Consider the following 14,860-nt stretch of genomic DNA (forward strand, 5'->3'; position numbering starts at 1 on the left):
AATTTATCACCACCGCCACCCTACGAATTTCCGGCGGTGGCCAACGACCACCATCAATTCAAATCTGAATGGGGTGTTCTAAATCGCATATCGAGAGAGAGAGAGAGAGAGAGAGAGAGCGCATCACAAAGGGTTAGATCATTTTTTTACGACGACAAATCTGACTTTGACTTCCAACCATAACCCCTATATTCCCTCTCCCTCCCTCTCCCTCTCACTCTCGATCTATCTTTCTCTCCCTCTATAATTATCTATATTTGAAATCGTTTTCACCCAATCTGAAACACAGGTAATTATTGGCCATGAAGACCGCTCCGACACGGCCCTTATAACGTGATCCTACATGCCACCGGTCTTTTCGGCCTGTCTCTATTGCCTCTCTCTCATACTCTCCGCCCCAGACCATGGTGATGGTGGTATTCATGATGGCAGATTAAAAGGGTTGAATGGTTTTGAGAGAGAAGAGGAAACCCTAGATCTGAAGAGGGGGATTAGCTGGAGAGGTGGAGATGATGGTGTTTCCGGTATGGTGGCATTGGCGGCGGCGTGATGGTGGTGGTGGTGGTGGTGGATGTGGGTGATTAGAGGAGATGGTGATGGAGGCAGATTAAAAGGGTTGAATAGTTTTCAGAGAGAAGAGGAAACCGTAGATCTGAAGAGGGGGGTTAGCTGGAGAGGTGGAGATGATGGTGTTTTTGTATGGTGGTGTTGGCGGCGGCGTGATGGTGGTGGTGGATGTGGGTGATTAGAGGAGATGGTGATGGAGAGTGAGAGATACGTAGAGAGAGAGAGAGAGATAAATAGGGATAATATATATATATATATATATATATATATATAGTTAATTTAATTGTAAAGTTTCTTTAAAAAAATTACATAAACAACCCCTCATGTTAATTGGTTTGACTAAATTACAAATTTAATCAATTACACAAATAGTCCTTAATGGATAAAAGGACGAAAATGCCCTTATGTGCACTGCACATGGGCTTACTTAACTAAAAAACTTAACGCCCGTTAGTGTAAATGACGAAAACCATGGCAAACATGCAAATAAAGGACTAAGAGTGAAACTCATTTTGAAAAATGATCAATTCCATAATTTACGTAATTCAAAATGACAAAATTTGTAATTTTTTCTTTGGCTTTTTAAATTCATGATTTTGAAAGATATTTAATACACATGTATACAAAATATATAAAAAATACATAAAAACATATAAAACAATTCAACTAGGTTTTTTTCCCTGAAGTCTATATAAAATTCTATTACTAGTTCAATACATGTTCAAAAATAAAAGTTCAATACATGTTAATTTGATTATCTAACGTTAGGGTATGAATAGCGGATTACCCCCCCCCCCCCCCCCCCCCTTCCCCTTCTTCCACATCATGAATAAGAAAACAAACTCAACATTGCCTGCCTAACGTTTTGGGTATAGGCAAGGGAAAAGAACGAATATGAGCAGAGATGGCTTTAATATTTAATTTCTGGATAACACAACTCAACCATCAATCTCAAAAAGAGAGACAATATTTTCAATTTTTTTTATTTAATTAGAAAACGTTCCATCCTTTTGTGGTTTAAGACATTTTTTATTTTAGTGAAAAATTACACATTTATTTTAACCTACATGTTACGAAAAAAAACCTGTCACATACTCACATTTAAGATAATTATTTTAGTAATAACCGACAAATTCTGTAATTTAAAATGCATTATTATGCTAGTCATTATTATTCATTATCATCCGAATTCACACTTTGTTCACTTTAAACGAAAAACAAACCAAACCTGAAATTCCACCTTCATTAAATAATCCCAAATATCTCAGATGAGCTGGCAAAAAACATAATTAAACTCCAAAACAGTTAAAAAGCTATTAAAAAACTAATAAATAAAGTAAAATAAATAAATATATATCCAGCAAAGTTTTCATAAATAAATACATCAGTGTTCCACCATTTATTATTCTTATTATAGTTTTACAACACAAATTCACATTCATTACACACCTAATTTCACACACACATCGTAAGGAAACAAAGCTGGCCGGAAAACTCATCGGAGTTCAGTTTTCCCGTCGGAGATAATATATTAATAATCAGCAAATATGATGGGTTTAATGTCTTGTTACAGTGAATTAGCAGTTCAAGTATCCGATAAATCATCATGTTCAAATTACAAAACCGTTTCAAATTCAGTTTCACTTTCACCCAAATTAACCCCGTCAATTCAAACCGCAGTTACAAATATTTACAAAACCACTCTCTCCACCGGCACCAGTCACGTGATCACCGTCACGTGGTGCCGGAACTCCACCGCGCAAGGCCTCCAGATAAACTCCGGCGACGACCCCACCACGGCGTTCCGGTTAAACACGAACTCACGGCTGTTTCGGAAGAAAAAAGGAAGCAAAGCGTTTGAGATTAATGGTTCCAAGTACGAGGTTTTTTACGACCTGTCGGCGGCGCAGTACGGACCGGGAGCAGAACCGGTTGAAGGGTACTGTGTTGTAATCATCGTAGACTCCGAACTGGGGTTGTTCCTCGGAGACATGTCGGATTTTAAGAAAATGAAAAGTTATAAACAAATTGCGAAATCTGATCTGGTTTCTCGACGTGAGCATTTTTCCGGAAATACCCTTTATTCCACCAAGGCTAAATTTTCCGGTGCCGGAAGTTGTCATGATATTTTGATCCGGTGTGCCGGAGATGATGACGGTGTAAAGAGTCCTACTTTAACGGTTTGTGTTGATAAGCGGGTCGTGATTCGGGTCAAGAGGCTCCATTGGAATTTTAGGGGTAACCAGACTTTATTCATTGATGGGTTGCAAGTTGACTTAATGTGGGATGTTCATGATTGGTTCTTTGCTTCCGGATCCGAATCCGGATCCGGGTCGGGTCGGGCGGTTTTTATGTTCAGAACAAGAAATGGGTTGGATAGCAGGCTATGGTTGGAAGATCTGGTGAAGATGAAAGATGAGAAGCAGGAATTCTCTTTGTTAGTTTATGCTACCAAGAGTTAAGTCAACAAATTCATATTGTAGATTTTCATTTTATTTTATTTGGTTTATTTTATTTTATTTTTTATTTTCTTACTTACATACACCTTTTTTACTTTTTTATATTTTACTAATTCAAAATATTTGGTATGAAAAGCATTCAGAAAGTCTTATTGGTCCAATTGTGGACATGTTCTTATCGGAATACATCTATACCGTGATTGTGATATATGATACCAAAATATTTTTATGTTATTTGTTTAAGAAATATTGGTTATCTGAATCCCACAAGATGGGCTGCTTGGACCAAGAAACATTCTTCATAACCAGTTATTTTGACACTCTTGAACCACCTTGGATGTTTGTTTAAGATCATTTGGTTAACCTCACGAACTATAGGTGGTTGTATCGGTTTTCAAAATATATTTCTTCTCTTGCAAATCTTGTTTATTGATTCAGTTACCTTTTCAACCTTCATATTTTATTAACATGGTAAATATATTTAGTTATATATAAATATATTGTTTCTTAAACTATAAACATATGTATTTTTCAAATTGACAATCACATATCTGGTTTTTGAAACTGATCTGATTAATGGACCAATAAGACAAATCATTCTATGACCGATATGATTATGAAAACAATGGTTAGAATAGAACTTGATCCATGGGCAGAATTAGCAGAGTCTAAATCAGATTGCCATCCGGATGGTGAAAGTTTATATTAATATATTAGCTAGGGTATCAGACAGTTTGATTCTCTTGTAGCTTGACATATCAAACTATTATCAACCAAGGAGTTGAAGCGGATGTGAAAGGGGGTTAACTTATGAACTCAACATCTAAAAAGTTCTAATTATGAGTATGATGATTGTTATATAATTAGTATTGGGCAGAACTACGAGCGTCTAAATCTGTTTACCAGTTGGGCGATGAAAGTTTATATTAGCTAGGGAATCAAACAGTTTCATTCTCTTGTAGTTTGACCGATCAAAATACTATTGACAAAGGAGTTGAAGTGGATGTGAAAGGGTGTTAACTTATTAACTCAAGAGCTAAGAAGTTCTAATTCTGATTATGCTGATTGTTATATAATTAGTATTGGTTTTTTATTTGAAGTATCTGTTACATTTCACTTGATATCTATGCTTATGATTGATTAGTTGGTGTGAATTGAGGGCTTAAACTGAATAAAAAACATAAAGACAAAAGGTTTAGCCAACCATGTTAACGTCTATAAATAGTAAGTGTTTGCTTTGACGTTAAAAGAATAATTGATTACTTAGTTACCGAACCTGTCAAGCATCAAAGTACCCATCCTTCAGTTGCTTTCTCGTCCCTAGCTCTAGGCTCTAACCATGAATTATATAAACATACTTTAATATAGTCATTAAAATTATTTTAAAAAAAATTCCGCTAGAAGTTTTTCTTTTTCATGATTGATAAAAAAATACAAGCTGAGGGTCGCTTGTATAAAACAGAATGCATTCAGTTTTTACAAAGTCAATTTCATAATCTATAAAAAAGATCATTTTTTAAAGAGAAAATAGGGTAAGTGTTGTAGTTTTAAATAGAATTTTGACAAACTATGAAAAAAAAAGTAAATCATGGTTTTACGGCTTTCATGACTAGGAATTGCATTCATTAAAAATAGGGTTTGTATTGAATAGAATGCAAATGTGCAACATGTTACGCCGTTTGAGAAAAAATTATCTTGGTAATCATGTATTTGTATAGAGATGCTCCTAATTTATTAATATGCTAATTTTGTACTATTTCTTTCACAAATTATAAGGCAATATACATCACAAGTATGACAACATAAAATTTCGAATTTGAAATAATTTCTTTTTTGAGCAAAAGTAACAGAAGAAAATAAAAATAAATAGATAACGCACTCATGAAACAAGAAAGTACAGGAGCAATATATAACACATCAGATATATTTTGTGTGACACCCGGTAAATTCCCAATCCCTTAAACTAAGTAATCAACCTAATAATTAGGTGATTGTAAATATTATGTGCGCCATGTTAGTCAGCGCGTGCATTTGTTATGTGCGCCCTGCGCGAGCGCGCCATGTTAGTCAGCGCGTGCATTTGTTATGTGCGCCCTGCGCGAGCGCGCCATGTTAGTCAGCGCGTGCATTTGTTATGTGCGCCATGCGCGAGCGCACCATGTTAAGAACCAGCGTGGGCATATGTTATATGCGCCATGCGCGAATGTTTTGGCTTTATGTTTTCATGTACCTTAACGTTATGATGTCTAATGGGTTGACCGTCACGCATGATGCTAAGGCGGGTGCACCCTAAATCGTTTATGCGCGTGCGGAAGGGAACTAACCTCCCCGCATGGCGGGAACATTGAGAGCTAGTTTGTCTGAAGCTCCAGGATGGAATTGACTTCAACATAACTGATCACTATGTTGAAATACCAAGACCACCTGGAGAATCTACAAATGAAACTCAATGTCCCTGACTGCGAGAAGGTTACGTACCTACCCGCAGCAAAGAAACATTCTACACGCAGAATCCTACACGCATAAGGCTGTACGCGCAAGGTTACACGCACAAAACACAGTATTCTTCAGAATAAAGGGGATTATTCCCGCCCAAAAGAAAACAGTAACGTGTTTCAGAAAATTTCTACTTTTTACTGTGCACTGGCAAAAGCACACTGTGGCATGAACAGTCAACTATCAGCCACCCTACTCTCACCAACCACAGACCTGCATGTCCTGCGAAAATCAGAATCTTTTACCCACTCCTCCACTTTTGAATAAATAATAATACTTTCCATACTTTATCATCATCACACCTAGATATGAAAAGATTACAATCCCCTAAATCAAGGGATTGTGTTCCATTGAGTGTGCCTATAAATATGTAACCTAAAATTATCACTCAACACACTTCAAACTTCTCTCTTAAAACTGCAAATCTGCTCTGAATCATCTCCCAAGCATCTATTTGATTTTCAATTCCGTTCCTGTTACTAGGTAAGCCGAGATTATAACCTTGAGATCTACTTTCCAACCCTTATATCTTGATCTTAATATAGATTTCTTGTTATTTAATCGTATTCTAGACCTTCGATTCCGAGGCCAACACCAAGAAAACCCGAATCTCGATTAATCCCTTAACAAGAACCTCAGGTGAGTCTCACAGCCCCCATTTCACTATTTTCACTGTTTTTAACCTGTTTTCGGGGCGAGGGACACGTGTTTAAATTACATTTTATCATGGTATACTTACAAGCTATGCAACGATTATGTGTTTAACTTATAATTCATTATGGTAAGTTTTCGAGCAATGCAAACAGTTATCTATGGTTTTCGATATGAGTGCGCAAGAACGAGTAAGTGATCACTTTACCATTGGAACTCTAAGGGTAGGGACTGCTGGTTTGATCCACCCACTCGTAGGGGTCGCACCTCTTTGCATGGACGAGTGCCTAGTATGGTCATGGGGCAGTACTATGGGTTTGAGCCCGCTCGTAGGGGTCGCGCCTCTTTGCATGGACGAGCGCCTTGTTTTCCGGCACAACGTCCGCGCGTAACCCGCGGGACGGTAATACGTTATTTTAGCTCGTAGTGGCAGCGCCACTTACATAGACGAGCACGGTTTTTCAGAAATGTCCACGCGTAAACCGCGGGACGATAATACATTATTTTAGCTCGTAGTGGCAGCGCCACTTTGCATGGACGAGCACATTTTCCTGAAACGTTCGCGCGTAAACCGCGGGACGGTATTACTTATTTTAGCTCGTAGTGGCAGCGCCACTTTGCTTAGACGAGCACAGTTCCCAGAAATGTTCGCGCGTAACCCGCGGAACGATTTTATCAGAATATGTTGATAGAACTATGTTTTTACCAAGCATGTGTTTTAATGATGCTATCAGAATTATGTTTCAGAATGATTATGATGCAATACGATTTATCAAGTTACTAAAACTTGTGAACTCACTCAGTTTATACTGATTCAAATATTTTTACGTGTCTTTCAGGAGATAATTAGGTAGCGCATGGAGTCACACTTAGAGCACCTCACGCTGAACATCTAAAACCAGCCTTTTGGAAGATTTTAGTTCTATCCCTTCGATGCGCGTGGTTGTTCCCACCGCGCAAGGGGATATGGCTTGGAAATCTTCAACAGTTTTATACTTGGATGTTTTTATGTAATTTTTAAACAATGTAATGTATTGTATTAAACATTTCACGCGCAATGAAAATCTTTGAATGTTTGCAATGGCCCGTGCTTAATTATCAATCCCCACTCGCGCGCGCCCGGCTGTTTCCGCCGCTCAGGGCCGGGTGTGACAGATTGGTATCAGAGCACTGGTTATAGCGAACTAGGAAAAGAAGTTTTAACCTAGACTATAACCGTTGGGGAATCACATGAAATACTTTTCAAAGAAAATATTTTCAAAAGAAACTATACACACACTTAGGAACACGGGTCACACAGTGTCTAGTAAATAACGATAACATTATGTGCTCAGAGTACATGCGCTAAGTTTGATATAATTCCATTCTCTTTTAAAGCGAGAATGCCTCCAACTAAAGCCAAGGGAATTACCATGACACCCGAGGAACTCGCGGAAATAATCGCGCAAGCGATTGCGACACATGAGGCCAGCAAGGCCGAATCAAGTCAGGGTCGTCAGAACGAGACCCCAGAACCCGAATCAGGAGCCTTGGACAAAGGATGCTCCTACAAGACATTCATGGCCTGTAAGCCTTGGCCATTCAAGGGTATCGAAGGAGCCATTGGGCTCTACAACTGGATTGACAAGATGGAGACAGTTCTCTCCATTAGCGGATGTAGTGAGAACCAGAAGGTCCTTTACGCGACCTGCATGTTCCAAGAAGCAGCTTCATCTTGGTGGAAGCTTCAAGTGAAGACTTTGGGGCGAGAAGTTGCTCTTCACAAGACCTGGGAGGAACTGAAGGAAATGTTGATGAGAAAGTTCTGCTCACGCGCAGAGATTCAGAGTCTGCAACAAGAATTCTGGAACCACACTATGGTAGGAACGGATATCGACGCCTACAACAACCGGTTCAACGAGCTTTGTCAGTTGGTGCCAGATATGGCAAACACAGAGGAAAAGAAGGTCGAGAGGTATATCTTTGGGTTGCCTCCTGTTGTTAGGGTTCCGCTCAACGCCGCAGCGCCTCCAACCTTCGATGAGGCGGTTGCGCGGGCCATCACCCTTACAAGGGATACGGTCCGTGCGGGTATGTTGACTACGCGCGGAAGCGAGCAGCGAACCTCTGACTCCAAAAGGAAATGGAACTCTCACCACCGAGGGTCCGACTCCAAGCAGCCACCGTTCAAGAAGCAGGAGAGCGTAAGGACTTACGCGATCCAAGCCGCGGAGTCGTCAAGGAAAGGATACAGCGGGCCTCGCCCATGGTGCAACAAATGCAAGTACCACCACGAGGGTGAATGCGCAAGAATCGAATGTGCCAAATGTGGCAGACCAGGGCACAAGACGATGAATTGCCGTATCAGAGAAGCTGGAGCAAGCGACAACTGCTACGCATGCGGGAAGCCAGGGCATTTTAGTCGGGATTGCCCGCAAAAGGGGAACCAAGCTCGTGGGAGAGCTTTTGTGATCGGCGCAGGCGAAGCAAAAGAAGAGCCGAATGTGGTAACCGGTACGTTTTTACTTAACGGCCATTTTGCATCTGTCTTATTTGATACTGGCGCTGATCTAAGTTTTATATCCACTGAGTTTAAAAACTCCTTAGGTCTAGCAACCAGTAGGCTAGACATACCTTATACTATAGAACTGGCCAATGGTAGGCAGTTGTGCGCGAGCGAAAGGGCTGAGCAATGTGTTCTATTCATGGGAGGTCACGAGTTCAATATTAACTTGTTGCCTATAGATTTGGGAAGTTTTGACATTGTGGTAGGTATGGATTGGTTAGTCGAGAATCTCGCAGAGGTTATTTGTCATGAGAAGCAGGTCCGGATTCCACTGTTGAACGGAGAAACTTTGATGATTCAAGGGGAAAGAAAGGGAGTTGCGACGAAACTGATTTCGTGCCTAAAGGCGCGTAAGTGCCTAAGGAAAGGGTGCTACGCCTTCCTGGCGCATGTAGTAGAGAAGAAAGATGAGCGAAGAATTGAAGACTTACCAGTAGTGCGCGAATTTCCAGAAGTTTTTCCTGAAGATCTGCCCGGATTACCGCCGCCGCGACAAGTCGAATTTCGCATCGATTTGGTCCCAGGAGCTGCGCCAGTAGCACGAGCGCCTTATCGATTAGCTCCATCTGAGATGCAAGAACTATCCAATCAGCTACAGGAACTATTGGATAAGGGTTTCATTCGCCCAAGTTTCTCACCTTGGGGAGCTCCAGTACTGTTTGTAAAGAAGAAGGATGGTTCCTTCCGGATGTGTATTGACTACAGGGAGCTGAACAAGCTGACAGTCAAAAATCGGTACCCTTTACCGAGGATTGACGACTTATTTGACCAGTTGCAGGGATCCAGTTATTATTCGAAGATAGATCTACGGTCAGGATACCACCAACTTAGGGTCCATGAGGAAGACGCGCCAAAGACAGCCTTCCGAACTAGATACGGCCATTATGAGTTCTTAGTGATGCCTTTCGGGCTAACTAATGCGCCGGCTGTGTTCATGGATCTGATGAACCGCGTGTGCAAACCATATTTGGACAAGGTTGTGATTGTGTTTATAGATGATATTTTGATTTACTCTCGGACCAAGGCCGAGCATGAGCAACACCTGAGATTGATTTTGGAATTGTTAAGGAAAGAAAAGTTGTATGCGAAGTTTTCCAAGTGCGAGTTTTGGCTTAGAGAAGTTCACTTCCTCGGTCACGTTGTAAACGAGAAAGGAATTCACGTTGATCCTTCCAAAGTCAAGGCCATCGAAAACTGGGAAGCGCCAAAAACCCCAACTGAGGTGAGGCAATTCCTAGGACTAGCTGGCTACTATCGACGCTTCATTGAGAACTTCTCCAAGATAGCTCTACCTCTGACCGCGCTAACTCAGAAAGACAGGATGTTTGTTTGGGGCGAAAACCAGGAAGCAGCGTTTCAAATGTTGAAGCAGAAGTTATGTAGTGCGCCAATTCTATCTCTGCCCGAGGGGACAGATGACATCGTCGTTTACTGCGACGCTTCACATCAAGGACTCGGATGTGTCCTTATGCAGCGAGACAAAGTCATAGCGTATGCCTCGCGCCAACTTAAGACCAATGAGAAGAACTACACAACGCATGATCTGGAACTTGGAGCGGTTGTCTTCGCGCTAAAGATTTGGCGCCATTACCTCTATGGTACAAAGTGTATAATCTTTACGGATCACAAGAGCCTTCAACATATATTTGATCAAAAGGATTTAAACATGAGGCAACGAAGATGGGTTGAATTGTTGAACGATTATGATTGTGAAATAAAGTACCACCCTGGAAAGGCGAATGTGGTAGCAGACGCGCTAAGTAGGAAGGAGCGAATAAAAACGCTACGAGTCAAGGCTCTAAGGTTGACCATTCACGCAGATCTCTCTACCCGCATCCGAGACGCTCAGCAAGAAGCCTTGAAACCAGAGTTTGTTAAAAACGAATGCCTTGGGGGTATGGTTAAGAATTTGGAACTTAAAGAGAACGGCAATCTATATTTCGCTAACCGCATATGGTTCCCTCTCAAGGGAGGATTGCGCGAACAGGTCTTGAACGAAGCTCACAAGACGCGGTATTCCGTACATCCTGGCACAGACAAGATGTACCAAGATGTTAAAACGCTGTATTGGTGGCCCAATCTTAAAGGCGCCATCGCGACGTATGTCAGTAAGTGCCTGACGTGTTCGAAGGTGAAGGCTGAATACCAGAAACCATCAGGGTTGCTTCAGCAGCCAGAAATTCCCATGTGGAAGTGGGAACAAATCTCTATGGACTTCATCACCAAACTGCCAAGGACACCTGGGGGTTATGACACAATATGGGTTATTGTGGATCGGCTAACTAAGTCAGCGCACTTCCTGCCAATCAAGGAAACCGATAAGATGGAAAAGTTAGCCCGACTGTATATTCGAGAAGTAGTTTCAAAACATGGAGTCCCAGTGTCCATCATTTCTGATAGAGATAGTCGGTTCACATCAAGATTTTGGAAATCGTTACAAGGAGCTCTAGGTACTCGCCTTGATATGAGTACAGCTTATCATCCTCAAACGGATGGGCAAAGCGAGCGAACAATCCAGACTTTGGAAGATATGCTACGCGCGTGCGCAATCGATTTCGGTGGTAGCTGGGATACTCATCTCCCATTGGTTGAATTTTCTTACAACAATAGCTATCACACAAGCATTAAGGCTGCGCCGTTCGAAGCTTTGTATGGGCGCAAGTGTAGATCCCCACTGTGCTGGGCTGAAGTGGGTGACAAGCAAATGACTGGTCCAGAATTGATCCAAGAAACATCAGACAAGATTTTTCAGATACGGGATCGCCTTAAGACAGCACGAGACAGACAGAAGAGCTACGCAGATGTGCGAAGGAAACCATTGGAGTTTCAAGTAAGGGATAAAGTACTTTTGAAAGTCTCTCCATGGAAAGGAGTCCCCCGTTTCGGCAAGCGAGGAAAGTTGAATCCGCGCTTCATTGGACCATTCGAGATCCTGGAAAGGATCGGTCCGGTTGCTTATAAACTCCGTTTACCCGCCGAACTCAGTGGAGTTCATGATACGTTTCATGTGTCCAACCTCAAAAAGTGTTTATCTGACGAAACGTTGATTTTGCCGATGGAAGAGATTCACATCGACAAACAGCTGCACTTCATAGAAGAACCCATAGCAATAACCGATTGGAAAGAACAAAAGTTACGCAGAAGCAAAATCAAGTTAGTAAAGGTTCAATGGAACTCGAGGCGTGGGCCTGAATTCACTTGGGAAAGAGAAGACCAGATGCGCATGAAATACCCACACCTCTTTCAGAACATGGCTTCTGCCAGCAACGTCTCCTAAATTTCGGGACGAAATTCGTTTAACGAGGGGAGAATGTGACACCCGGTAAATTCCCAATCCCTTAAACTAAGTAATCAACCTAATAATTAGGTGATTGTAAATATTATGTGCGCCATGTTAGTCAGCGCGTGCATTTGTTATGTGCGCCCTGCGCGAGCGCCATGTTAGTCAGCGCGTGCATTTGTTATGTGCGCCCTGCGCGAGCGCGCCATGTTAGTCAGCGCGTGCATTTGTTATGTGCGCCATGTGCGAGCGCACCATGTTAAGAACCAGCGTGGGCATATGTTATATGCGCCATGCGCGAATGTTTTGGCTTTATGTTTTCATGTACCTTAACGTTATGATGTCTAATGGGTTGACCGTCACGCATGATGCTAAGGCGGGTGCACCCTAAATCGTTTATGCGCGTGCGGAAGGGAACTAACCTCCCCGCATGGCGGGAACATTGAGAGCTAGTTTGTCTGAAGCTCCAGGATGGAATTGACTTCAACATAACTGATCACTATGTTGAAATACCAAGACCACCTGGAGAATCTACAAATGAAACTCAATGTCCCTGACTGCGAGAAGGTTACGTACCTACCCGCAGCAAAGAAACATTCTACACGCAGAATCCTACACGCATAAGGCTGTACGCGCAAGGTTACACGCACAAAACACAGTATTCTTCAGAATAAAGGGGATTATTCCCGCCCAAAAGAAAACAGTAACGTGTTTCAGAAAATTTCTACTTTTTACTGTGCACTGGCAAAAGCACACTGTGGCATGAACAGTCAACTATCAGCCACCCTACTCTCACCAACCACAGACCTGCATGTCCTGCGAAAATCAGAATCTTTTACCCACTCCTCCACTTTTGAATAAATAATAATACTTTCCATACTTTATCATCATCACACCTAGATATGAAAAGATTACAATCCCCTAAATCAAGGGATTGTGTTCCATTGAGTGTGCCTATAAATATGTAACCTAAAATTATCACTCAACACACTTCAAACTTCTCTCTTAAAACTGCAAATCTGCTCTGAATCATCTCCCAAGCATCTATTTGATTTTCAATTCCGTTCCTGTTACTAGGTAAGCCGAGATTATAACCTTGAGATCTACTTTCCAACCCTTATATCTTGATCTTAATATAGATTTCTTGTTATTTAATCGTATTCTAGACCTTCGATTCCGAGGCCAACACCAAGAAAACCCGAATCTCGATTAATCCCTTAACAAGAACCTCAGGTGAGTCTCACAGCCCCCATTTCACTATTTTCACTGTTTTTAACCTGTTTTCGGGGCGAGGGACACGTGTTTAAATTACATTTTATCATGGTATACTTACAAGCTATGCAACGATTATGTGTTTAACTTATAATTCATTATGGTAAGTTTTCGAGCAATGCAAACAGTTATCTATGGTTTTCGATATGAGTGCGCAAGAACGAGTAAGTGATCACTTTACCATTGGAACTCTAAGGGTAGGGACTGCTGGTTTGATCCACCCACTCGTAGGGGTCGCACCTCTTTGCATGGACGAGTGCCTAGTATGGTCATGGGGCAGTACTATGGGTTTGAGCCCGCTCGTAGGGGTCGCGCCTCTTTGCATGGACGAGCGCCTTGTTTTCCGGCACAACGTCCGCGCGTAACCCGCGGGACGGTAATACGTTATTTTAGCTCGTAGTGGCAGCGCCACTTACATAGACGAGCACGGTTTTTCAGAAATGTCCACGCGTAAACCGCGGGACGATAATACATTATTTTAGCTCGTAGTGGCAGCGCCACTTTGCATGGACGAGCACATTTTCCTGAAACGTTCGCGCGTAAACCGCGGGACGGTATTACTTATTTTAGCTCGTAGTGGCAGCGCCACTTTGCTTAGACGAGCACAGTTCCCAGAAATGTTCGCGCGTAACCCGCGGAACGATTTTATCAGAATATGTTGATAGAACTATGTTTTTACCAAGCATGTGTTTTAATGATGCTATCAGAATTATGTTTCAGAATGATTATGATGCAATACGATTTATCAAGTTACTAAAACTTGTGAACTCACTCAGTTTATACTGATTCAAATATTTTTACGTGTCTTTCAGGAGATAATTAGGTAGCGCATGGAGTCACACTTAGAGCACCTCACGCTGAACATCTAAAACCAGCCTTTTGGAAGATTTTAGTTCTATCCCTTCGATGCGCGTGGTTGTTCCCACCGCGCAAGGGGATATGGCTTGGAAATCTTCAACAGTTTTATACTTGGATGTTTTTATGTAATTTTTAAACAATGTAATGTATTGTATTAAACATTTCACGCGCAATGAAAATCTTTGAATGTTTGCAATGGCCCGTGCTTAATTATCAATCCCCACTCGCGCGCGCCCGGCTGTTTCCGCCGCTCAGGGCCGGGTGTGACATTTTGTCCAAAAGAGAAACTATGTAAGTACATAATAAATAGAGTTCGATAAGAATCCTAACATGTCATCTAATCTTTTGGAAAGAATCATAATAATCTTTTTGGAGTTGGTTTTGGTATCCAAGGTTTGATTAATGTAAAATATATGGCAAGAGAAACCTCACGTAATGAGAAATACGTTGCCAGACTTAGGGAATATGCAACACGGCAAGTCTAGTATGTTGTTAAGCTTGATTTACCGCTCACGTAATAAACTAGCGTCCGTTTGATGTAGACCAAGTTAGGGCTTGAATATAAATCTTCTAAATGTTAGTTCTGGCTAAAAAAGGTTCTTTCACCTGTGAACTAGCTACTGCTCCTACTCTTGCTTGTGATTGTCACCCACTAGTAAGTCTATGTCAAACACTTACAAAGGATAAAAGCCCAATGACAAGGGAAGATGATGATAGAAACTAAAAAACCGA

The 14,860-nt window shown here is 41.6% G+C and overlaps 1 protein-coding gene across 1 annotated transcript; it reads left to right on the top strand.

Annotated features, from left to right (window-relative positions):
* The first annotated feature begins 2,117 nt into the window (after positions 1-2,117).
* On the top strand, positions 2,118-3,029 carry LOC143537097 (uncharacterized). Its single transcript, XM_077030939.1, has one exon. It carries the CDS (start codon positions 2,118-2,120, stop codon positions 3,027-3,029), a length of 912 nt encoding a protein of 303 aa, XP_076887054.1.
* Positions 3,030-14,860: the final 11,831 nt, after the last annotated feature.

This window comes from Bidens hawaiensis, unplaced genomic scaffold (genome assembly GCF_021521415.1).
Source record: "Bidens hawaiensis isolate Kalapana, Puna unplaced genomic scaffold, B.hawaiensis_p1.1 tig00011081_1, whole genome shotgun sequence".
NCBI classification, from domain to species: Eukaryota; Viridiplantae; Streptophyta; class Magnoliopsida; order Asterales; family Asteraceae; genus Bidens; species Bidens hawaiensis.